Raw genomic sequence first — 25,789 nt, 5'->3', positions numbered from 1 at the left:
GCTCTGGATTCCAAGGCTCCTTGATGCTCCGTAATTCTGGTTGAAATCTGGTGTAAACGTGGTCTGCTGTCAAAGTATCTGTCATTCTCTATGGACGATAGCTTCTCAACTTTTCCTTCTATGCGAACGGACCAAAACAAACTTGGCCAGTAGAAAACCAATGCAGCACATGGCGTGGTTTCCAAATCCTGTGCTTTAGGACTTCCGTAATGTGTAAAGAACGTAAAACCTTTTTCAGAAAAATCTTTCAGTAGGACTATGCGAGCAGTAGGTAAACCCTCCTTGGTGACAGTGGCTATTGTCATTGCATTTGGTTCAAAAATTCCACTGGTGTTTTTGGCAATTCTAAACCACTCTTCAAAAATCTTTATTGGATTTTTGAAGGTGAAGCCATCTTCAGTAAGAGGGTTAGTTTCATCGTTATAATCTTGCCTCAATTCTGACATAGACATTTTAACAAATTGCCTAAAGAATATTAAATAAATTTTAACACTAATTTACTATACTTATATTATATCTATTTATTTATTGCTGTAACAATTGCATCTAGGTACAGTATAACTTAACAAGCACAAAGGAAAATTTGAACAATGTCTGCATATAGAAAACTATAAACAAATGTTGCTTTTTTATTGTTTACGTGGCTTGGAGCAATAATGCTGGCAATTTTGAACAATCATTTTCTAAGGCTGCAATCTTTGATAGCTCCATCCATCATCACCAGATTTCCAGAGTTTCTGTGATTCATCATGCGTTTTTGCAAACACAATGCGATCACTCATTCTTGACGATTGGCCTTGATAGAACTCAAATTTGTCTGGTTTGACCACATAGCCTCCCCAATACTCAGGGCAAGGCACTTCCTTTTCCTTGTATTCTTCATCCAAAGCTTTCGCACGCTTTTCCAGAACCTGTCGACCTTCAATTGGCTCACTCTGATAGTTACTAACATGAGCGGCAATTTGATTCTCCTTTGGTCGTTTGCTGAAATAAATTGCACTTTCAGCAGTCGACAGCTTTTCAACAGTCCCTTCAATACGTACAGATCTACAGAGTTCGGTCCAGTAGAGCACCAAGGCAGCAAAAGGGGTTCCATCCAAATCCTTGGCTTTTGCACTTCTGTAGTTTGTGAAAAACTTGAAGCCGTCGTGGCCGAAATCTTTAAGCAGGACCATTCTTGCCGTTGGTCTCCCTTCGCTGTTCACCGTTGCCAAACACATGGCATTGGGTTCTTTTATGGCGGGTTCATTTCTGGCTTGATTGAACCAGTTTTCGAAAAGAGTGATTGGACTTATGCCGCTGGCAACGCTTTCATCGAAATATTCATGGCTTTCCTTGTACTTCTTTCTCAGTTCAGAAACGTGGATTTCGTTTGACATACTGTTCTTAGTAAGCACTGGCAGTGACGGGAATCGTGTACAGACGCAACGTAAAAATGTACAGAAAAAATAGTTTTTTGCACAAGATTTTAAAATTGACATGAAACAGGTAAAACACTGATTATAGAAAAGAAAGTACAATAATCTGAAAGAAATAAACTAACCTCCAATTAATAAAACATTTTTTGTAAACAAGCTAGTTGTCGTTGTCGTAACGCATGGGCAACTTGCCGCAAAACGATAGTTACGTCATAAACAATCTTCTCTTGCTAAATAGCTGATCTGGTACGAGTTTTTTTAAACATTTTTACAATCTTTTATTCAATGGATTTAAAAGTTGCGGCTGCGGCAAAGTTAGTTTTACAGGAACTTGATCCGATCGCAAGAAAAAAACGACAAGAATTTAGCAATGGGCTCCCACAAGGTTAGCGAATTATGCAATAAAATCGATAGAATTATTTGCTACAACAAAATGTTGCCATGAAACCAGTGAGGGGTCTGCAACTACAGGCCTGTGGGGCGTAAACAAACACACAAATAAAGAAAAACTTATACTTTTAGTCTCTAATGGATCGGGTGTGTATTGACTAAGGCACTGTTTTAAATTACTTAACTGGGCCAAGTCATTTCTAAATAATTTGTTTATAACACTGAAGGAATTTATTCAAAGCAACGATAACGGAAAAATATTACCCATTATTTTCAATTTCTAAAGTGCTGCGTTTGCCACTGCGCTACTGTACTGTACTATTATTCTGCAGGCTTTATGTAACGCGGCGGTTGAACTAACTAATGCAATATAAACGCAGCTGGTAAATGCTGGGAACCGGATATGCTTGCTAAATTAATTAAAGAGAAACGAAAAAAAGCTGCAGAATTAAGTATTTATAACTGATGTCATCAAAACGTTCGGGCGCAAAACATAAGGGCCACATTCGATAGATTTCGTTGTTTTTGTCTTGGACGCTTGATGTTTTTTCAGCTCTTCTGGGAATACATGCGAAATCGCTACGAAACTTCAGCAAGACATTCTTTTTCACGTCAACGTTTGCTGGCTGCGGAGAGATTCGCCTGTTTCTGCGCATAACAGTTCAGGTGCAGTATAAGGCCTACTGAACCTTATGAAAAATGCTTTACAACCTGGCGGCTATCATGTATATATATGTTTACCGATTGTTCTCTATTTGTCGAACGGCAAGTAAAAGCTGATGTTGTGCAGACAGCCGCATTCACACGAAAAATTAACCTAGTTTTCGAACCGAGCGATTGCAACCAGACTCAGACAACTATACATAAGTCTATACTCTTCTAAATCCATGAATTACAGCAAAATGCGGCTTATTCGTATTCTAATCTAGTTTGTGAGTTGCTTGTGAGCTCTAATTCTAGTTATAATCTAATCGAATTTTACTAAAAATGCTACGTTGTCCAATAGCATTCTAGATTACTCAGTCGAAACAAATAAATTTGATTGCAACAGGCCAATAGGTCACCGGCTTGTCGGAACGACTAAAAAACACATTTGGGCCTTGGTTCTCTATAATAAAAGCATTTAGCTGAAATTAGTGCTATTTTAGGGAACTGTAAAATGCTCCAAGATTGTAAACATCAAACGGGATTCGGCAAACCCGAAGCCAAAATTGGTCATGAACCGCCAAGCAAAGCTGTGGAACAGAAGGTAAGTCGTGGCCCGTATTCTTTCAATCTGGGCGAAATAACTCTTTATACTATGAACAAATTCATGATTCTGTCGGAACTCAATTATTCTACTGGTTATTTATAACTTACTTGATACAACCGTCATTTAATATTTGTAAGCGGCCAACCGCAAAATAAAGAGTATCAGCAAATTCATTAAAATCTGTCACTGTTAGATCATGTCTTGTATATTAATATCAATGATTTTTGTAAATTATTGACAATTCAAATTAGTGTTACCCTTACAAACTTATTGAACACGCTTCGCAGCCCTACTGATAAAGTTAGCGCACTCACTTTTTAGTCATAAAGTTCTAAGCTTTTTGAGTGTCTCGGTTTTATGTTCGACTTGTTCGTGTTTCCCACTTGTTTTTCTTAAGCGTTATTATCGCGCACACGCAGATCCATTGCACCGGGGGACAAAAGTTTCACCACCGCGCAGCACCGAGATAGTTTGGCCAACGCAAACGCCGAAATCACACTTGACGAGCTTAAGGTAGAAATGTCATCTATAAATAACTGTGCTTAATACTGTTCCTAAAGTGCTAAAATTTGCCCATTCTTCTTCGAAGAGGACGATTACAAACCGCACACTAATGAGTGTAATCTGTAAGTCCACGCATTACATGTTTTGTGGTATAAATTTCGAAACACATAAGTAAATATTTTGTATTAATTGTTATGTTTCTGTCATCTTATTATTTATAAAAATTTTCGCATTATGTCGTATAAAGCAGACTTTTTTAACGCCCACCTCTAAAATTTTATTTACATATATGTTCTTTCATATATATTTTTTTCTTTCGCGTGGACCAGAGTGACATAAAAAAATAAATCAAATAACCTATTGTTTTCGGTCAAACAATTATTAAACTAACCTGCCGTTTAAACACATTTAAGAAAAATGCGACCAATCATTATATCTACAATTAAACTCTATATACGGTATTTAAAACATTTATTCTATTTTTAAATAAAACACTAAGAATTCTACTAGGAGTGTATGGAGTTTATGGCACCTAACACTAGTTTACAGGCCCCAGTTTAAGAACCCCTACACCAGAAGTTCTTAAACTTGTTTTACAGAGGACCCCTAAAAATATTTTTTGCTTGGCGTGGGCAAAACACTTAAAAAAAAATCGTCATAAATTGACGTCAAAATACAAATAGACGTTCTCACTTGATCTGGTGGCGAGAAACGACGATCCGCGCAACTCAATCAAGTTTGAGTTGATCGAAGTTGACAGCCAGGCAGCCAATCAGAGGAAAAGCATGCTCAATGTCGGGTCAGTTACTATTCGGTACTTTTGCTTTTGGGGCTGTACACAAGACCACGCTATTCAGAAATAAGGCTTAAGTGAAGGATTGACTTGACCCCGGGTAGCCTACTCATTAATTGGCTTAAGTTACCGATGTGTACCTTTAGTAAACTGCGCCAATGACATAAGTTATTAGGACACCCACAGCGTGACTAAATTTAACTGACACCCAAACGTCGTTGACTCAAATGAAGGCGATCATTGACTCTAGTGCTCACGTTGCAAAAAGGGTGATTATATTTGGCTTAAGGGCTTCTCAATTTATCGTGAATCTATTTTAATGGCTTCAGTTAAATTGTTTTCCACTATATTCAAGTCACTCACCACTAAACTTGACACCCCACGCGCAGTGTTTCAGCACAGATCACCCTACTTTCAACATACTTTACAAGTAGTTAAATCAAATCATCCTACACTCATGTCAAGTCAGTTTGGTGGTTAAACATCAGTAACTGCGGGGTGATAAAAACTTGCTGGACTGCAACCTAAATAATCCTTAATGCACATCGGTGACTTTAGTCAAATCGATCTTCACACGATCCAATCACCGACTTAAGTGATTACAACGAACAAATTTGACTTTAGTCATTTTACCACAATATATCATGACCATTTAACCTAAATATCAGTGAGTTCGGATAATCATCCACTCGTTTGAGCATTAACCTCACCCAGTTTTTAGAGGGTAAATGAATAAATGTTAAGAGATACCATTTTTCACCTTTGAAAATAACAACCATCCATGCCTTCAACAGTTTTCTATTGTTTATTAAAATTGTTGATCATTCTTATCAGGTTATGTTTTCAAACAAGTTATAGCTGTCTCCCCAAAGGATTTTAAGGGTCAACCAGCCGTTTAACAAGTAAGAACCACTGCCTCAAACATTTAAGTTGTGCGCAGTGTGGCAACCCTGCACATGTTCGACCTGATCAAGGACATGTACGGCTACAAGCTTCTGCCCATGATGGTGAAGGACAAGAAGGTGGCCGACATCGACATGGAGTTCGTCTTCCGCTACGGCGCTCTGGGTTACGGCTACTCGCACCAGCTCAAGCAGAACGACCACAGCATCAGTCAAGTGCTCAGCGAATCCATGCTATTTCGTAGTAAGTTCTTTGGCTGTACAGGGCCCTTGCTTACTGCTCGTCTCTAGATTTTATCATTGTTGGCTTGTTTAAATTAGTGTTTTCTGATGGTGGTTTGTACATTGATTTTGAGGCCATGGGTCGCTGTTATTTGATTTAGCTGGGCCCTATTACCGTAGTTAAAATGGTCATTGACATTGGTTGTGAGCAAGCGTGGCATACAATCAATTCCATTTAAATTATAATATTCATTTTATTTATTCGCAACCCGTGTTTTTAGCAGAGGCGCATTGCAGTTTGTGTTTTGTATTGCGGAATTAATTTGGTATAATAAATCCTATTTAACAAATAATTATTCGACTTTTCGAAAAAGAAAATTAAAAATATAACTCCCATCGTGGTGTACATTTAATGCTATTGCCTTTGTCTATTTGCTTTGTTCGATCGCATTATTAATGGATTCGTTCTTTAATTTCCAAAAAAAGCTGATCAAGGAAGGCCCGATTTGCCGAAAAAATAAATATTTTATCCGTTCTTCCCCTTAATATATGCTTCCAATACATATCACCATAAGTGCCGATTATCCCCTCCCCCTCCCCTCGAATAAACATTAATTTCCCACTTAGACAATGTCCTAATATTAAAGCAGCTTTTTTGCTATAGGCCTACTCGAAGAATACCGATTTCCAATGTAGGTCAGTAGAAATGCTGTTAATATTTTTGCAGGTGAAAAAATAATCTATTTTCCACTTCGGTTGGCATAAATAACGTAAATTGTTCCTCTCCATAATTATATCAGTTTCAAATTTAGACCAGTCAAAACGCTGTTATTGTTTCGTAACCCAAATTACTCCTCAGTCCGTGATGCTAAATCAGTGATTCCAAAACTGAGTGCCGCGGCACACTAGTGTGCCTCAAGAGATTGTCAAGTGTGCCGCGAAACTTTTTGTAAATTTTGAAAATAAGTTATTTGTATTACCAATAGGCATACACGCAATCGTTTTACACCTAAAGACGCACTGTATCCTTTACAAAATTAGTAATATTGAAACATTTATATATAGTTTGTCGTGTGTTAAGGACGATTGTAAAATTACTCTATTGTTGTTCCGTTAAAAGAGTGCCGCGAAATATTTAAGATTTTCTTAGAGTGGCGCAAGCTAAAAAAGTTTCAGAACCGAACTGTGCTAAATTAACATTTCCGTCCGTTTATTTCTTTCGCGCTTAGTCAGCGCTCCACTGAATCGGCGAGACGACGAGGGTTTCCTGGACGCTTGCGAGATCCCGCATCCGGACTTCATCCCCTTCGTTAAGAGCAACGAGCAGGAGGCGGAGGAAAAGTGGGAGGGAGAGGAGGAGGAGCGACCGGCGCAGAGAGAGTACCCGTCATCGGCCAGTTTTATTTTTCCGCAGGTGGGGCTGGTGCATTGTGCACCTGTGGTTTAGAGTTTGAATTGGCTTTACTTACCCGACCCGTTAGAATTAGTGCAGTTCTAAGCAAAAAGGTCTGTCGACAATTGGGGCATCCAAGGGCAGAAAAGTCTGACTTATCTTCGTGGCAATGCACTAATTGGACCTTTTAGGTAAACTCACGGCATAGATAAATTGTAAATATTCGCTGAAAATTCAAAAATGTGAGATAGAATTAATAATACTTGACCCACCTGGACCCAAACGCTGACCCGAACCTAACCCAAATCATGTGCGTTAATTTAATAAATATTTGACCGCCGGGAAAAAAAAGCCCGAAATAAATCAATAAAAACAACATCATAAATAAAATTCATTTAATTAGGAAAATACAAAACAAGTGAAGTGTTTTCAAAATGGTGACTTTTCGCACTAACGCCAGTTTTGCATCTTCAGGGCAGCACCGACAACGTGTCGCAGCTGATGGCAAGTCGCAAGCGGCTTTCTCGCATGCGCAAAGAATACCTGGCCCTCACCACCAGACACGACCGAACTCGCTTTCTTGAACACCTGGTCGCCAAACACGGTAGGTTCTTTCACCAAGAACAAGGGTTCTTAACCAGGGGTACGTGTAGCACTTGGTAGTACGAAGCAATAAAGCAGGGGGCACGACATGCAGTGTGAAATGCGCTTTTTAGGCATGTTTGTGTGCGTAAATTTACGAAAAGCAACAACAAAAAGCCATTAGTAAATTGACTGATTGTTTGTGTGTTGTAAATATTGTTAAACCATGAACTTACAAGACTGTATTGAATCAAAGGGTACGAGCGCTAAAAAGGTTAAGAAACACTGACCTATAGCTAAGGGTGTTTCGCAGGAAATTTGATCGCTAATAAGACTAGAGATGCGAAGTCACGACTTTGTCTCGCTGACATTGCAAATCTATTTAGCTTTAGGAAAAGTATTTGATGTAGCAGGAACGACCTTTATAAAACGCCGTGTGCTGAATCCTGTTCGTGCTACGATAGCTTCCTTTACAACTAGTTTCTCCTTACATCGTGGACCGACGAAACACACGACAAGACCTATAAAGCAACAATATCTAAATCAGTAAACCATAGTATTAAGAACAACGAAATAATAACGCCAAGTACGCAGTAATAACGACGAAAGAATAAGATCGAAAATCGTCTGAACACGAACTAAACGTGTCGGAATAAGTCCTAAATTGACAAAATAACGGCTAAAATTGTAGGGAGATTGTATGGGACGATTTGGGGACACCTGTCTGGCATTGGTCGTTTTGGTGTTGACGTTTGGTCGTCATGGTTTAAATGGCGTCATTTTTGTGGCACATGGTTTGCCCCTGTTTGGGGTTAGGGGCGGTTAATGGGTGGGATTAGAAACAGGACTCAGGTTGAAATTTTTAGGGTACTTAGTTATTAAGTTAGGGGGTGGGTAAAATTTTGTATTGGCCTTGTTCACTGTTCAGGCCATTTAGTTTTTTTTACAGGTTTTAGTCTTATCCCTATTTGAACGTTTTTTAGCTCTATTCCGAACTGTGATTTATTCCGACGTTGATGTTGTTCTAAATTCGTTCTCATGACAAGAGTCCACAAAAACCTCGACAATCCTATTCTACCAGGTGTAATCAACACGGACGCGAGCAACGCGAACGGCGCCGACGACGACGGCGACCACGACGACCCGGACGACGACTCGACCCGACAGCTGGCCGGCATGGCGATGCAGGACGGACGCCGGCAGAGCGAGGCGGTCAAGGTGGTCGTCGAAAACCTCTCACCTCTTCTGCTTATGGCACCCGGCCTTCAATCCCGCGGCCTGAGGTCGGTGTGAAACAGAGTTGGATCAATTGTAATTTGTAATTGTAATTGATGTAGTTAATTACACGTTTTAATGTAACTGTAATGAAATTGAGGAATTTTCATTCTGTGTAATTCTAATTGTATTTGTTTACAAATTAATTTGCTAAAACGTTGGCTCAATACAGTGATAGTGAGAAAATTGAAGATTTAATGCCGAAAATTGTAATTAATGTTATTAATTTCAGTTTTAATGTAATTGTAACTGAATTGAATTAATGTAATTGATCTAACTCTGGTGTGAAATGCTTTTTTTGTTTTTCTTTTTAAAGTGATCGTTTGGTAGAAACGTGTTTTACATAAAAGCATATACGGGTAATCTTCTGATTGAAGCGGTTGACCTTTGGAAACGTTTTGCATTGCACTGATTGCAGTTGACCTGATGAGCTACCGGGCTACGTATCCCCTCCAAGTAGATCCTCGTTTTTTAGACAGCTTTAAATAACTCAATGTCGGGTCAAAAGGCTAATTCGGAGAGCCCAAGACTCCCATTTTTAGCTACGTTTTTTTATGTTACACTACTAAGTACATCAGTGCTGTAAACAAGTCAGTCTGCAAAGAACCTAAGTCCCAGTCAAGTCATTTTTGTAATAACTCATGTGACGTCAGTGACGAAAACAACTATTTACGTCCCGATCCAGGTGATTTGCATCAAAATTTACCGATTAAACTATTTCACAAACACGAAATCGGTAAAAACCTATCAAATTTTACCGAAAATTATTATTGAAAATACTGAAATCCAAGTCGATTCGTTGGCCCAATTTAATTAAGTCCAAGTCAGGCTTTTTATCCGAAAGATTTATGTGAATTCAGATAATATTTCCCAAAATACTGTAGTTTATTCAAGCCATTTAAAAACAGTGATATATGCTGTGTAGAATTCATTCAGTCATTTCAACACTGGTATATGGAATTGGTTAAACCTGCGGTTTTGAACTGTAGAAATTTTTGAGGTTTGGATGTTTCACAATACATACTACCTATCCTTGTATATAAAAAGGCTGCAGGTCAATATCTAAACAAAAGTTGTCTATTGTTACCACAGTTGTTAAAACACATAGTACACGGTCACAACCAGTTTTTTTTAAGGTTTGGTTTGGGCGACCGCTAAGTAGTTTTAAGAGACCGCAAGTGTTTCATATAAATACCAAAAAGTCCAAAAATTGGGAAACCGCTGGAGAAATTTGGGGGACCGTTTCGTTCCCCCAAAACACCTTAAAAAAACACTGGACTCGCAACAATCGTAAAAATGCGCTTTCACTGAATAGGGTCACAAAATTAAAAAAAAAATGTTTGTCCTCGTAAAAAGGCCGTCTTTCCAACAGGGGGTGCGGTGTTGTTTTGCACAATGTGCGCAAAAATGTGCAAAACATGTGCGCACATTTGAAACTGCCTTCAAGTTTAACTTAAAGCTAGAGTTAGGAGTTGTGTCCGTATTAACTATCTCAAAATGTGCGCACATTTTCGAAGGCATTGTGCGAAAAATGCTCGCATCTCCGTTTTCGACTTTCCCAATCTATACACATGATACAAATTGTCGCAGGTCAGGCGTCATTAACCGTCGCTCGATGCACGACGAGGACAAGGAATCCAGCGACGGAACCGACGACGCCGCGGCCGACAAGAGCGACAGCCGGCCCGGTACGCCGCAGGAAGACGCCGACGGCGCCAAGCGTCCCGGTTCGGCCAACCTTCGCGAGCAGAGAGTCGGTTTCATGAACGTTCTTCGACGGAAGGTGCTGGCTCCGATGAGAATAAAGCGCATCGTGGGCGACCTGCAGAACGCCAGGCAGGTTCTCGATCTTTCGACGCCCGACATCGCCATGACGTCAGCCGACGAGGAGGAACGGCAAAAGCGGAAGCCAGAGACTTCAGTTCAGGTTCGCTGATTTCAACTGAGTATTTCTTGGGGCGGCCCTTGATCGTTATTTTTGCCTCTCAACCTTCACTATTGCTTCGAACCGAATTGGCATAGTTTTCTGTTCATTCCAAGAACCAAGCAACCTACTCCTTTAGCACTAGCGTTTATGACGTCTATAGTCGTTCAATTCTACTCCACTATGACGATTGTGTACATAACAAACAAAATCAATCACATTTTATTTATATTCATTGTATATAAAACCAAATCACCTCATTTGTAATTTATTTTTTCGTTTCCGTTTTTGACGTTGGGAACTTACTTCTGGATGAAAGCTACTACTGAGTAATACAATATGGGAGATATTGTATAACTTTAAAAAATGAAATAATTTACTACACTTCTGATTAGTCGAGTTGTTCTAAACACGCTCCGCCATCCTGGGCCACTGCGACTTTCGAAGTGGTTAATTCGCATTAATATTAATGTGCCACGGAAAACTACCTGATTCCGACGTGCGCATGCGCAGTACCAAGTTTTTTAAACTGATATGGCCGCTAACTGTAAATTGTGGCGGAAGCCGGAAATAACATATGGTCAATATTTTCGAACCATGAATTGTTAGTGGATGAATAATAATTATATGACAACCCTTAAAAGTGGATTGTTGAAAAAAAGTGGATTGCTTAAACTTTCTTACCGCGGACCCCTAAACATTTTTTTGTCTCACGTGGACCACGGTAGGTAAAATATTTTCCAAAATGACGTCATAAATTAACGTCACAATGCAAATAGACGTTATAAATCTGCTGATTTCAGTTTAAAAAGTGTGAAAGTGAAATGGAGTCTAAATACAGTTAAAAAAAACCGGTTTATTTTCAATTAAACTGTCTTTTTTGAATAAATTATTACTTTATAGAAATATACTAACATTTTAATTACGACCTCATGGACCCCCTAAAACTAGCTCACGGACCCCCAAGGGGTCCATGGACCCCAGTTTAAGAACCCCTGCTGTAGAGTCTGAACCGGACGCGGTACTAAACGAAATGGCACACTTGGCCGAACTCGGACGCGCGACTCGGGTTATTTTTAACCGATTCCGCAACTCTGGTACTAAGTACACCTAACCGACATTATAGATGCACCAGGTGACAACAACTAAGTTTTTCTCTTAATCGCAATCTGCGCGTATAGATCTTATAATTGGTCATCGCCGCTTTTTTTTTCGAAGCAGGTCCCGCAGCAGGCTAACCGGGGCAGCCTGTCCGCCGACTCTTCGCCCCCGCTTTCACCCACCCTGGGAAGCATGTGGGGCTTGCGGCGGAAAAGCACGAGAAACAAATCGATCATTCCAGAAACGCCCGACGATCAGCAGCCGGAGAAATAGTTATCGGCGAAAAATAAACCATTGGTCGATCAAGTGTTGATTTAGTCATTTAATCGGGGTTTGTATTTTGTATTGTTAGGGGAATCAGAGGTGATTTAGAACGTACTTGGTATTTTATTTATTTTAGATGATGAAAAACTAGTATATCTGACGATCTGCAACAACACTAAGTTTTAACCGGATAATTCACGATTTAACAGGGTGTAATGAGCCTTATCCAAAATTTTCCGTTTACATGTGCCTAATTAAGCACGACTATACCAACATATTTCACAAAATATACGACGTTTGCAAATGTATTTCTCTATTTTAAAAGTTGAGTTGATCAGTGGACTTCACTGCCTTTCGATAACGTCATCCGTATTCTATAAACGAAAAAAATTGGGTTATGCGCAATAAGTTTCTAATTCATTGGTTCAAACACTTTGTTGGCTTGTGGGTCACTCACTAGGAAATCAAAAACAATCGCGAGACACTGCCTGCAAAACAATTATATAGGCTATAACTTGACAATTGCCGCCAGTACTCGGCAAGGCACTATAGTCTATAGCAGACCTGGGCAACATACGGCCCGCAAAAAAAATCGCGTGGAACATACGAGACAGACAGCAGAGATTCGCTCAAAGATCGAAAACCATTTTCGTTTTACTATTTAAAACAGGATAAAAATCGAATTTGCCGGGGTCTTGACTAGATCCGGCCCGCGGCTTATTTTCCTTAAAAATTCATAGGCTAAGCGAAAACAAGGACAAGTTGACGGATCTACAGTCAAGACCCCGGCAAATTCGATTTTTAGCGTGTTTTAAATAGTAAAACGAAAATTGTTTTCGCGCTTCGCGCGAATCTCATCTGTGTTGCTTGTATGTTCCACGCGATTTTTTGGCAACTTTGCAGACAAATACCGTCCTCTGCACTATGGCACTCTCTCAAACGAAAGTTTAAAAAACATAGCCTAATGTTTATACATTTTTTGGGCGTCGAAAGTATTTCGTCTTTCAAGTATGAACGAAATACCTACCGTTTTTTGAACTCTGAAATATACCGATTTACATGTTGTCAACCTAATTTAGTTAATGCCATGTTGTGTTTTTTTCCCGATATATACCGTTTTTGCAATATGCCCGTTTTACCGCAAGCAACAGATCGGTAACTTAAAGCTTTAAAAAGAAGAAAAAACATTGTTACTTTTTTATACGAAATTATCACGTATTTTAAACTTAACTTTTGGGTCTACGCGCCACACAACGTAATAAACGCCAATATATATCAAGCAATGTACATTTTTTGGTCCTTAATGCTTCACGTAACCCTCTAAATCTAAATTAAAGTATGCATTTTTAGACGTTTTGTGTTCTTCTTAAAATTCGACATAAAATGCACATTTTCTCACAACTACAAACGTAATAACAAATTCGTTAGCTTATTTGTTTTATACCGTCAGAGTATGACGTCATATTGCGTGTATTTCAGGTCCTATTTTTGACCCGGCCCGCCACAACATTTTAAGTTTCTCATGCGGCCCGCGCCTAAAAATAATTGCCCACCCCTGGTCTATAGGTATACACCCCAATATCACAAGTTGCATAATAATAGATAGTGTACATTCCGGCTCGCTTGCCTGCGTGTATATAGGCTTCTTGTTACTATTTTTTTTTAATACAACGTGGCGCGACACACTCAATTCTCTCGGGGAACGCAGTTTGAGAATCATTTATGCCATTTATTAATGAGCCACAGCACTTACGTCGACGACGAAGTCGATGATGCGGTTATGGCAGCTCATGAAGTTGTGGTGATGGTGGAAATGCTTTTCGAGGGTGGGTAGAATGCGGTAGTACCACTCGATCATTTTCACCTCGCTGAAAAGCAACCAGGAAAAGTCAACGCACGAGTAATGACAAAAATGCACGAGTTTGTGTTTGTGTTTTTGAGAAAACAGGGGCATGCCTCACCAAATTTATAAACATTTTACTCTTAATAATTTGTTACGTAGCGTTTATGAGGAGTACCACAACAGTCGATCACAGGCATGGCGCACCTTTAATTGTCATGCACTGTTACGTCACAAACGATGTAGTTAATATTACGTTTGCTATACATTAATGTAGTTTTACTACTTTTAGTCAGTTTTTGCCATTTGAATGGTTTTTGAGTATTGCGTTAACATTCAGTTAGTTGCTGCTTGAAACGGTTTTCTAACATATTTATTTGTGTTCGTTAAGGCAGTTAATATAGGGCTACCATATTTTCCGCACCCAAAAAGAGGACATTTTTTTGCTGGCAAGTAAAAGAGCTAATTTATAGCTTATTTATGTTAACTTAAAAAAATTATAAAGCAGTAGAAAAATAGCGCAACAAGAAGTCTGTTGCAGACCAAATGAGAATACCAAGGAAATTGTCGTTTTGTTTAATGCTTAATGGGAACTTGCATTCGTGTATTGCACTACAACATTTATTTTCTGTTTGTGTATAGTTTCGTGTTTATCCTTCTTTCACAAAAAAACAATGGCGGTAAAGTACTTTGGTAATATTCTAAAGTTGGTTTACCATGCAACTGAGGTAAATTTGTTATGGATTTCGCAGTATTAAATAATAGTAACCCTAGCCTATAGATCATCAGAGGTAAAATCAGAGATATGACCCAATAGTCTAGTGAATTCAATACACTATGTTCAAAAATCCGCTCCGGTATACAATGGATAGGCAAAGCATTGTCAGTGTGACGTCATATTAATAAAAAAACAATGTGTTCGTACCTCATTTTAAAAACCGCTAGTGTGCACTAAAGAGTGTCCGGATTTTAGGCCACGAAAATATGGTAAACCTAGCTTAACTGCCTTTGTCAGGAATCAGCCAGGACGTATACAATACGTTATACATAAAACTTGATCTTACTCGTCGTTTTCGCTGTCCATGAAAGCCGAGAGTTCGCGCTCCACGTCCACGTAATCGTCATCACCCAATGAGTCGTCGTCTGTGAATAAGAGGTTGATCGTAGAACAATTACAGCAGTCGTGGTCGCACCGTAACCAGTATGGCTAAAACGCACCTGTTGCGCAATGCGCTACAATCGTGGAAAGCTGAAATGCCCCGAGACTTTACTATACAACGCAGGCTTCCATGTTTGTTTTTTATTCCTTTTTTAAGCTTTATCCTGGAAGGTTATTTTTTTACTATTGGTATAAGGTTATTTATTTGCAAGCAAGAGCAAGCTATTTATGGCCTAAATGCCAATGATCTCTGTAGCATAATTAAAGTCGAGTTAAAAAGGAACTTTCAATTGATCTAAAATTTTGATCAGAAAATCGTCAATAGTCTGTCGAAAATGTAAAAAATCTAGTTTAATGGCACACAAACTAGACATGAAAACAACGATTAGGCGTACCGTACTGCAAAACCTACTGCATGAAAAATGGTACGGTTTCGCTAACCTCGTAAAAACAGCTCCTTGGCGATCTGGTCAAAATTGTCTTCAGAATCGTTGTCCTCCTCTTTGTCACCCATAAGCTTCTTTAACTGCATCACAAAACGTTAATATGTTTGTAATAGTAGGCTATATGGAGTTATTGTCTTATCGACTTGTTTTCCTTACCCGTTTCTTTTCGGCGATCATCTTTTCCTTTTCCTCTTCTTTTCGCACCAGTTTGTCCTGGAAAATGGTATTATAAAAAAAATACATCTAAACCTATATCAGGAGTGGCCAAACTACGGCCCATGCGCACATATTGGAGCATTGTAGCCTACGAAGTGGCGCACCCCAGAGATAATACACGAAAACGACTGACTGCTTGTAAAACTAATAACCGGTTTCCAGAAAAAAACAGCTATTAAAGCAATCTGTATCTAGACAGTGAGTTTGAGTGAGATTGAAATTGTAATCTCAAACAACGTTATAATTGAAGGGATACATCTGAACGTTTATGTTGTACAGAAAGGTGAAACACTTTGTGTACAAAAATTGTGTTACCCCTGGCCTACATATTCTTATATTAAAATGGTTGTGAGAAAAGTTAGCCGGTCGAGACCATATGAGACAAATTCATTTTTTAACAGGACTGATTTCGTTTTTTGTCCTGCTCTAACCTATATCGTTGGAGAGTAACCCTATAAAAGGTTTCCAAGGCATATTCGATACGAATTTTATATTTATGGCAAATAAACGTTGTTTTCCAAACTTACCCGCAGCGTAAGCTGGAAGTTGTCCACCAACACAGCAATAAACAAGCTGTAATGTAGGAGGTTTGTTTAGAAGTTTAGGTTGTGCTATTGCAACTAATTTCGCTAACTATAGGAATACATGTTATTCTTGTGACTTTTATAAGTAGAAAAGATTTCGATGGGCAAAGCTTGAGTCTTACCAAGTCAAGGGGATTTTTTATTACGCTGCTGTTGTAAAATCAATGAAAGATGGTATAAAGGACGATCCACTAAAAATCAACTGATAAGCAAAAAAAAACTTACTTGAGAAATACAAAGTATTCGACAATGATGTAAAACAGTAGGAAGAAAAACATTCGCACGTCGAAATATCCTGAAATTAGATAAAACACAAACAGTTTTTAATACGCAATAAAAGCATAAAACCAATAATACTATTGCTTTTGGCCAAAAAATAGTTTTTGTATATTGAGTGTCGAGATTGTATAAGTGTTGCTTTACCACAAGGTTTTAGTGTAGGCTACGCATCTGAGTCTCGTCTAATGTCCCCATTTTTTGGCCTAGTGCATAAACTTTTCCCTGAGAGTGGCACTTGCTGAGACACTGGCTTGTTAGTGCGTTTTGCATATTTCTAAGCAAAATTACTATTTGTTGCGTTTAAGTAAAACGAATCCGACGTAATTTCTCTCACTTACCCAGTTTATCCGTCATTCCTGTAAATATTTCGTACCAATCGTCGAGAGTAAGGAGCTGAATCAAAGTAAACGAGGCTTTGCCAAAGTGACCGAAATGTTTCGGATCCTTCGCTGAAAACAGGCCCCGTCCGACAACGGCGAAGATTACTGCATACAAAAATAAGGTGCAGGATTTTCGGTCTTTGTATGAACACATTTGTCTCGTTGGCGATAAAGCGCTTTCCATATTTAGTAGGGTTCAGTGTCCTTCAAAATTAGGTGTCCAAAAGTTTTAAAAAACGTAAAAATGCAAATGCGCTAAAGTGTGTCGTTAAACGAACGTATAGTGTTTAGGTGACAAATATTTCTAAAATAATGCTTGTACAATACTCGTTTAAGGTCAGGCTGCGATAAAAGCGAACACTTTAAAATACTAATAAGATTGAAAAAAATAAAAATATTTGGCCAGAAAAATTGACATTTACGTTTTGGAAATGGTGAAAGTAATCCGGAACGGCGTTTCAGTAATGGAATTATTGCCGGTATTGCGTTTCGTTAAAATAAGTTTTGTAGGTAAAAAAGAAATTTTCGTATTTTACCAAGCTAAATGTCCCATTTTTACCAGGCAACCGCTCCATCTCCCTTAATTTTTTAAACCAAGTTTTATTAGAATATTTGCTCACTTAATCGAACGATAACCATGGGTTTCATAGGATTACTTGATTTAGACTTGACGTTATCTCTAAAAATTCACCGGTAAGAATTTTTTTAGTCGTTTCGATGAGAAAATTATACTGCTTTCAATCCTGCGTATTGGGCGTACCATTAACATTACTTCCAAGGCATTATTTTTAAATCAAAAAATGTTTCTTGATAATAAATTATAAAGCCAACAATGTCGCGTAGATCGACATCATCTTGATTAGAACGTTTCGGTACGAGCTTGTATCATCTTCAGTTAAAGTAAAAAAATGTTTTTTTTTTTAATTTTTAACGCCTAAACATCTCGAACCTACTGTATAGCACCCATGCGGAAGAAAATAGGCGATCCGAAAAAAAACTCACCAAGGAAGGTGGTCATCAGCATCATGATGGCTCCCAGCGACTGGAACGAGTGGAGGCAAGTGATGAGGATCACCTGGATGTTCTCCAGGAAGCGGATGGTGCGCAGGACGCGCAGGGATCTTAGAGCCCTGAGGACTCGCAGGATCCTGAAGATGCTGGCGCCTCCCCCGGTCAGCGTTCCCGCCCCCACTGTTAGAGGGGCCAGCATTTCGCACAAACTAGTGCAGACGATTACCAGATCTAGTTCAATGGGAATGAGGATAAGAGCTCGAGGCATTGTTGTAAACAAGTCATTTGATATGAATTAAGCCCTAATCGTTTTAAAAAAATAAAAGTCAGGTCAAAGCCCAAGTCATTATAGTTGCTCAAGTCATTATGAGGGCAAGTCAACTTACAGTCAAGTCATTAACATAAAAATTAAACTTTAACTAATAAAATTGGTAAACTCGTCCGATTATGAGCAATAGATCAACTAAAAATAATATAAATACGCAACATACAGCAAGCAAACTGTTTTGCACGCAATAATTGAGATAAATATTTTGGCCCTGGTTATTTGACAAAATGAATTATGTCCAAGTCAATTATTTTGTCCTAATAACTAAGTCGAGTAAAGACATTTAGTTCAAAAGATTTAAACCAAGTCAAGTCATTTGGTTACACGTAAAAACACTACTTTATTTTTTTTTAAATCGTGTAGACCAGTGGTTCTCAACCTTTTGTGCTTCGTGGCCCCCTTTGGAAGGCTCTCGAACCTCGTGGCCCCCGTGCTTATAAAAATACCAAGCATTGTGTTTAACCAAGCATTGTGTTTAAAGCGATAAAATGCCCGTAGCCCCCCAATGACCGCCCCGTTAACCCCCAGGAGGGCCGACGGCCACGGTTGAGAAACTCTAAGCTAGAGAGTTATGCTCGTGGCCCTCCAATAACCGTTCCGTGGCCCCCCAGCAGGGTCGAGGGCCACGGTTGAGAAACCCTGGTATAGACCGAGACCACTATCAGAATTTATAGTTTATTTCATTTTCGTTCATGAAGTTCGTTTTATTGTGTTTTGTTTCGCCAACAAAAAAAGTCGTAATTCACCAATATCAAAAGTAAATAAGTATAAAACAGGGCTGCGTAGTCGGAGTCGGACTCGGGACTCGAGTATGACCGCGTAAAACTACCCGAGTCTGACGTGCGCATGCGCAGTATCAAAATTTAAAACGGTGAAGTCGGCACAATGTAAGTTGTGAAAGTGTTATAGCAAATGGTGAAGTATTTTTAAACCATGTAATGCGGATGGATGAATTATAACACCAATATGAGTGGATTGCTGAATGTCCACTTTATTTTAGTTACGTAAATGGGTAAAATACAGGCTGTAGAGTCAGATCTGGACTCGGGAATCGACAAAATCTTACATTTGGCCGGAGTCGGACTCGGGACTCGGGTGTATTTTTTGGTCGGACTCGGGTTGTTTTAAAACGACTCGGCAGCCCTAATATAATGTCATTCAACAAAATTGGCAGTTACTGGCTCAAAACCTTGAAAAAGTATACCGATTTGAAAAAGTATACCGTAGTAAATCCGAGTGGGTTTTAACTTTTAACCGAGTCAACTGAATGAGGGTGTTATAGGTCAAATCTTCCAAGAATGTTTAACCTTTGTTATAAATCCGAATTGAAAAATACAACGAACTGAGTAGGCCTAAATGGGTAGGAAAAAGTTTAATAACAAATTAGAAAAAAAAACTTCTCGTTTCGCATTTACCCACAGCATACCACTACTGCATCTCGCGTCTTACCGAGAATGTCCCAGCCCTGATGAAAGTAGTGCGTGCGCCACACGTAAATCTTGAGCACACACTCGGTGACGTAGATGGCCATGAAAACGCCGTCGATCAACGCGAAGTAGTAGTCGAAGCGGATCTCAAGTTGGCGCCAGGTGGACAAGACCAGCATAAGTGTGTTCAGCAGGATCACGACCAGAATCACGGTTGTGAAAAACCGCGATTCGATGAGTCTGTGCATGCCTGAGGGTAAGACAGTGGTTCTTAACCTTTTGTGGCTTGAGGCACCCCTCAGGAATAATAAATATATTGCGGCACCCTACAAGTTTTTTCCCGCACGCAGTATCACAATAAACGAAACTGGAGCAACACACGTCTGCTCTACACAGCGTAGGAAGTTATAATTGGATTTATTTCACTCTAATCTTACACAAAAGTTGTAAGAGTTGAGAAAAAATTAGATTCTTAAGGATTCTAATTATCTCTCGGCACCCTTGAGCGATACCAGTCATGTCTAGTGAATAAACAAAACGGTTGTAGCTGGCTGCTTTGCTTGCTGGCTTTAAGCCAACGAAAACCGAGTGAATTTATATCAGAATAAGACATTAGCTGAAAGAACAATTTTGTACAATCTCCCCCATGAAGAAGTAGGTAATTGGTCGAGGCAAAATACATTAGCGATTCTCATAATTAACCAACTTGCTTTAAATGGCGCCACCCGAGATGAGGAAGAACTCTATTTTCCCGCAATTCTTATGGAAAAGAAAAGTCGTCGAACGTACCCTGAAAACTATCATGTTTGGAGCCTGCAAGAAGCCAGCTTTTGGAAGAATTAATCTTATCGAACGATACGTCAAAAGACGATGCATAGCATCAGTAAAGCTAAAGAAACCACCGCCCGGAATCATAGATTGCACAATACTGATTCTGCCTAGTTTATCTGGTGAAAATCTCTTATACTTTTAAAAATACTTCAAAATAAATAAGTAAAAATACCGAACGAAAGGTTGTAAATTGTTTATGCGAGTTTTTCTTAAACCATTTAAATGTTTCGAATTTGCAAATCATGCATATATCAAAAATATTTAATTTGTTGTGCATGAAACAATTTTGTGTAATGTCCAAATTGTTTTAAAAGTTTTGTGCGCTTGAATTTCAGTTCAGGAAACTCTGAATAATAAACGCAGCACGCGTTAAGGCACCATCAGGCTGTTTCGATTGAATAGCCAGGAAGTGCCCAATAATAGTTTCAAAGTCCAACCTGCTACAGCACCATATGACCAAAAACAGATTTACACAAGAACTAACATTGCTATGTTAGTTATTATCCTGGATAGGTATCCAAAACATTGGATAAAATAAATAATTACTGGAAGAATTTATTTTTAGTATACACTATACCTGGCAGCAACAGCATATTTTATGAATTTTTTGTAAGTTGAAAAATTATGTGATAATCAGGTTATTGAGACCCGTTAATTTAATAAAACGTGTCTGTAAAACAAACTGTATACCAATTTTCAGGCAATATTGTGGTGCAATTCAGTTGTTAAAAGAAATTAAATTTGAAAAACATCACTTATATATTTTAGTCTATCCTTAAGTTTTAATCTTAGCACAGATTAAGCTTAGAACAAAACATTTATTAACTTGGATTACATAGTTTGTTAAAAATGCTTTTTGCACCCAAAAATGGCTTCATCACAAGTTAGAATGCTGTGTAGTATAGTAAAACATACATGCGGATTATTGCTGTGTTATGAAAGTAAGAATATCATTTTATTTCTATTCATTAATTTAGTTTAAATTTAATTCTGTGTCTTATACCATTGTGAAATTTTTCCAAGCTCTAAATACTGCTATTAAAATGAATACCATTCGAAACAAACTTGCTTTGCTCAAGGAAAATATTGACGAAAAAGAAACTGAGTTAGCAGACGCAAGAGCGGAACTTAAATCAGAAAAGCACGAAAGAGAGCTTCTTGAACAACAAAATGAATCCTTGTTACGCAGACTCAAAATTGTTGAAGACGATTTGGATGAAATTTACAAGCGATTGAAAGACCAGTTAAATGAGTCTGAAAATGCAAGATTTGTCGCGGAGAATACTGTCAAAAGATTAAACCTGGAAAATGAAAAGTTGGAGAGCGAAAAAGAACAGCTTCGTTGTGAAAGAGATGAGGCTGTAAAAAAACTTGAAGACATGATACCGGTACAAGAAATGGGTGAAATGTAAACAATGTTTGTCACCTTTAAAACTCGAAATTGGACCAAGCCAAAAGCCAAGTTGACATTCCATTAATAGTAAGGTCATTGTATTAGTGTTTGTATTTTGATACATTTATTCCAAATTTCGTTTTTTAGTGACATTTGTCATGTAGTGTCATAAGAAATAATTAGTGGATAATTTGGAATTAATTGTATCGCGTATTTTCTGATGTGTTGCTGTGGCGCGACTTTCAGCGTCCTAAAACCTTTTGCTTTTTCGTGTCGCCCTTTTGTTGTTCATGCAAATTCTGACTTGTATAAGCGAAAGCGTTATATGAATATATACCAGTCATGTCTAGTGAATAAACAGAACGGTTGTAGCTGGCTGCTTTGCTTGCTGGCTTTAAGCCAACGAAAACCGAGTGAATTTATATCAGAATAAGACATTAGCTGAAAGAACAATTTTCTACAATCTCCCCCATGAAGAAGTAGGTAATTTACATAATAAAAGAGAAAGTTTGTGAGATGTGTGTGTGCAGGTCTTTTTTTAAGGTTTGGTTTGGGTGACCGCTAAGTAGTTTTAAGAGACCGCAAGTGTTTCTTTTAAATACCAAAAAGTTGCAAGTCCAAAATTTGGGAAACCGCTGGAGAAATTTGGTGGGCCGTTTCGGTAACACTGTGAAAAACACTGTGTGTGTGTGTGTGGCAACATGTTCGCCCAGTCTGTGATGCAAGTTATTATAATACTAGACGAAATCCCCGCCGTTGCCCAGGTTAAATAGAATATTTACCGGTTATTCGTAAAATCTTCGTAAAAGACATAAATAATGCAAACATATTTTTTTAAATGTCATAACAAATTTGCTGATGCCTAAACGTTTGAACTGAGTGTGTCACTAAATAGAAATTTCAAATCATGTGATGTGAAGTCGGTTAACTATAGCGCACAACACTTGGCTAAGCATGCAATACATCTTTTAAGTAACGAAAACCCGTGGCATTTGTCAATTGAGAATAACTCCCAAACGTAAAACTTTAGGTTGCAGCAGCAATTGCTTAGACTTGCTTGATAGTGTCATGTTTAAGCAAATACGTAATCCCGGTGCTAAACTGCGTCAAACGTGAGAAAAATCCTCATTGAAAAAACAAATGCTTACTGTTAACTACTGCAATAAACGCAATATTTCGCAAACTCTGCTAAGTATTGCGTGGGTAAACACATTGTAAGAAGTCATTAGGCTTTGGTCTCAATCACTATCGCTAACAAACGGCTTAAAAATGAAAATTCATTTCTTCGAAAATTTGCGAACTCTTCCTAAACTTTACGCGATAACAGGCATCAATAAGTTCCTAAACATAATAGTTGTAGTTGGAAACATTAAAATTTTACTTTATGAAGAAAATGTACTTAGTTTTGTTTTTTATTTCCCGGCAGGTAATTGCTAGGACATATCTTTTACTTAAACTCTGCCTAACACAAAAATTTCTAAATATACCTATATTAAATTGACTAACGCTGGGGCCTGGGATACGTGCTTAAACACAATCTTGGTAAGTGACAAATCACATTGTAACATTTTATAAATCGCATTGAGTGTGACGTAACATTGTGATGTAACATGTAGAAACTGGTCCCGTGAACGAGGGGTCGTGTGTTTAAACCTCACTGGTGGAAAACTGTAGTAATGCTGACTTTGAATTTACAATATATTTGTGTTGCATCACAATGGAAATGTTACGTCACACTCAATGCGATTTACAATGAGCTTTATCACTTACCAAGATTGTATTTAAGCATGTAACCCAGATTCCCAGCGTTAGTTAATTTAATTACCAAGATGGTATTTAAGCAGGTATCCCAGCGTTAGTTAATTTAATATAGGTATATTCAAGTAAAACTTTTTTTCAAGCGCAATTACCTGCCGGGAAATAAAAAATAAAACTAAGTATATTTCCTTAGTAAAGTAAAATTTTAATGTTTCCAACTAAGACTATTATGTTTAGGAACTTATTGATGCCTGTTACCGCGTAAAATTTAGGTAGAGTTCGCAAATTTACGAAGAATTGAATTTTTATTTTTAAGCCGTTTGTTAGCGATAGTGATTGAGACCAAAGCCTAATGACTTCTTGCAATGTGTTTACCCACGCAATACTGCAGAGTTCGCGTAAAAAGCTTTATTGCAGCAGTTAATAACAGTAAGCATTTGTTTTTCAATGAGGATTTTTCTCACGTTTGACGCAGTTTAGCACCGGGATTACGTATTTGCTTAAATATGACGCTATCAAGCAAGTCTAAGCAATTGCTGCTGTAACCTAAAGTTTTACGTTTGGGAGTTATTCTCAATTGACAAATGTCACGGGTTTTCGTTACTTAAAATATGTATTACATGCTTAGCCAAATGTTGTGCGCTATAGTCGAATATTTAGTTGTACCATTTCAAAAACATCACACAGCATTGCAGTTTGGTTACATGCCAGATCCAAGGGGCGCGCGCACTTCTTGACGAAAAGGATAAAACGTTTTTAAACATTTATCAGGCAATAATCTGCGTGACCGTTAAAATCAAGTCAAGTACGTTGCCTTGGTAAAAACAAAATTTCATGTGGCCCTTGACGAGGGGTTCAGGCTTTCCACTAAGATTGCCCGGCAAAACCTACGCCTTACTGTATATACCCTACTTAACCTGGGCAACGCCGGGTATTTCGTCTAGTAGTGAATAAACAGAACGGTTGTAGCTGGCTGCTTTGCTTGCTGGTTTTGAGCCAACGAAAACTGAGTGAATTTAAATCAGAATAAGACATTAGCTGAAAGAACAATTTTGTACAATCTCCCCCATGAAGAAGTAGGTAATTGGTCGAGGCAAAATACATTAGCGATTCTCATAATTAACCAACTTGCTTCAGAACCTCAACTAGTTTAGCAAAGGCTGAAATGTACCTAACGCAGTCATATTTTACCGGTATTGAGGTACTGTAATAAAATAAAAAATATTAGGAACGTTTTCTTACATTTTCGAAATTCGCTTGCTTGTTCGAAAAACACATGGTTCTTTTCAAAGTCTTCTTGCATCTTTTTGATGTCGCCTAGGTGAATGTCGACGCTGCGAAGGTCCACCAAGTTCGGTGATGATTTCTGCATCGAGCCCAGCCGTTTTCCATCGATGCTGAGCTTTGACAAATTTCACCGTTGAATTAAAATAATTTATATTGTGCTTTAAAATTGAATATTACCTGTAACGCTTGCCAGTGGTGTGGATTGCTTTACTTACTATTCCCATTTTTGACTTATTTTTTGTTTATAACCAATAGGTAAACTGATATTTATCTTGCTTTTACCCTGTAAATCATATTATGAAGTTTTTCCTGTCTGAAAATTGCGTTAATTACGTCACAAAGCACTTGGGAGCTACTACGAAACGAAAATTTTCTCATTGTAAGAAATGGAACAGCCAGATAATACCCGAAATCGCAAAATCTTGTTCTCTGTGCATACGGATACGTTTTTCATTGGTCATTTTTCGTTTAGTTGGGAAGCAGTAACTTAAAAAAATTGTCAATTCTGTGCACTAAAGAAAACAACTTTTTGACTGGTGATCAATTGTGGACAGGTGGGGTGTGCAGAAAATCAAGCCAATGAGCGTTGCTTGTGCATTCGTGCGTATCTTGCACGTCACATAACTTACTGCAAAATTGCAGAGATTTCACTTCAGAACTGAGAAGGAAAGTTAAACTGTCTCCTGACCTAGTGTGATTTGTTTAAAACAGAAAATTGCCAGAAAAACATCACTTGTCTGGGTGGCTTCGTCTTGAAAATAGAGACAAGCAGGCCGACATGAATAGATTGAAATTTAATTGCAGTTGTGCATCTTTAACTTCAGTGCTTT

General features: G+C 38.3%; 2 protein-coding genes across 2 annotated transcripts; one reads left to right on the top strand and one right to left on the bottom strand.

Moving 5' to 3' along the window:
• The first annotated feature begins 1,703 nt into the window (after nucleotides 1-1,703).
• On the top strand, nucleotides 1,704-12,029 carry LOC146169702 (uncharacterized). The gene is made up of 12 exons (XM_083387004.1): nucleotides 1,704-1,803; nucleotides 2,362-2,474; nucleotides 2,957-3,057; nucleotides 3,480-3,573; nucleotides 4,248-4,363; nucleotides 5,298-5,503; nucleotides 6,711-6,811; nucleotides 6,857-6,895; nucleotides 7,349-7,478; nucleotides 8,538-8,739; nucleotides 10,322-10,658; nucleotides 11,877-12,029. Exons 1-12 carry the CDS (start codon nucleotides 1,704-1,706, stop codon nucleotides 12,027-12,029), a joined length of 1,692 nt encoding a protein of 563 aa, XP_083243130.1.
• A 335-nt stretch (nucleotides 12,030-12,364) lies between these two features.
• LOC146169701 (cation channel sperm-associated protein 1-like) lies at nucleotides 12,365-25,183 on the bottom strand. Its single transcript, XM_083390477.1, has 12 exons — nucleotides 25,137-25,183; nucleotides 24,915-25,069; nucleotides 19,713-19,940; nucleotides 17,927-18,166; nucleotides 16,883-17,029; nucleotides 16,491-16,560; nucleotides 16,209-16,254; nucleotides 15,622-15,678; nucleotides 15,461-15,545; nucleotides 14,925-15,003; nucleotides 13,774-13,888; nucleotides 12,365-12,394 (listed from the first exon to the last, which is right to left on the bottom strand). Exons 1-12 carry the CDS (start codon nucleotides 25,181-25,183, stop codon nucleotides 12,365-12,367), a joined length of 1,299 nt encoding a protein of 432 aa, XP_083246603.1.
• Nucleotides 25,184-25,789: the final 606 nt, after the last annotated feature.

The sequence above is a fragment of the Ascidiella aspersa genome, chromosome 1, assembly GCF_963924565.1.
Source record: "Ascidiella aspersa chromosome 1, kaAscAspe10.2, whole genome shotgun sequence".
Classification (NCBI taxonomy): Eukaryota; Metazoa; Chordata; class Ascidiacea; order Phlebobranchia; family Ascidiidae; genus Ascidiella; species Ascidiella aspersa.
The sequence above is the reverse complement of the archived record's forward strand: the minus strand, read 5'-3'. Positions and strand labels throughout refer to the sequence as shown.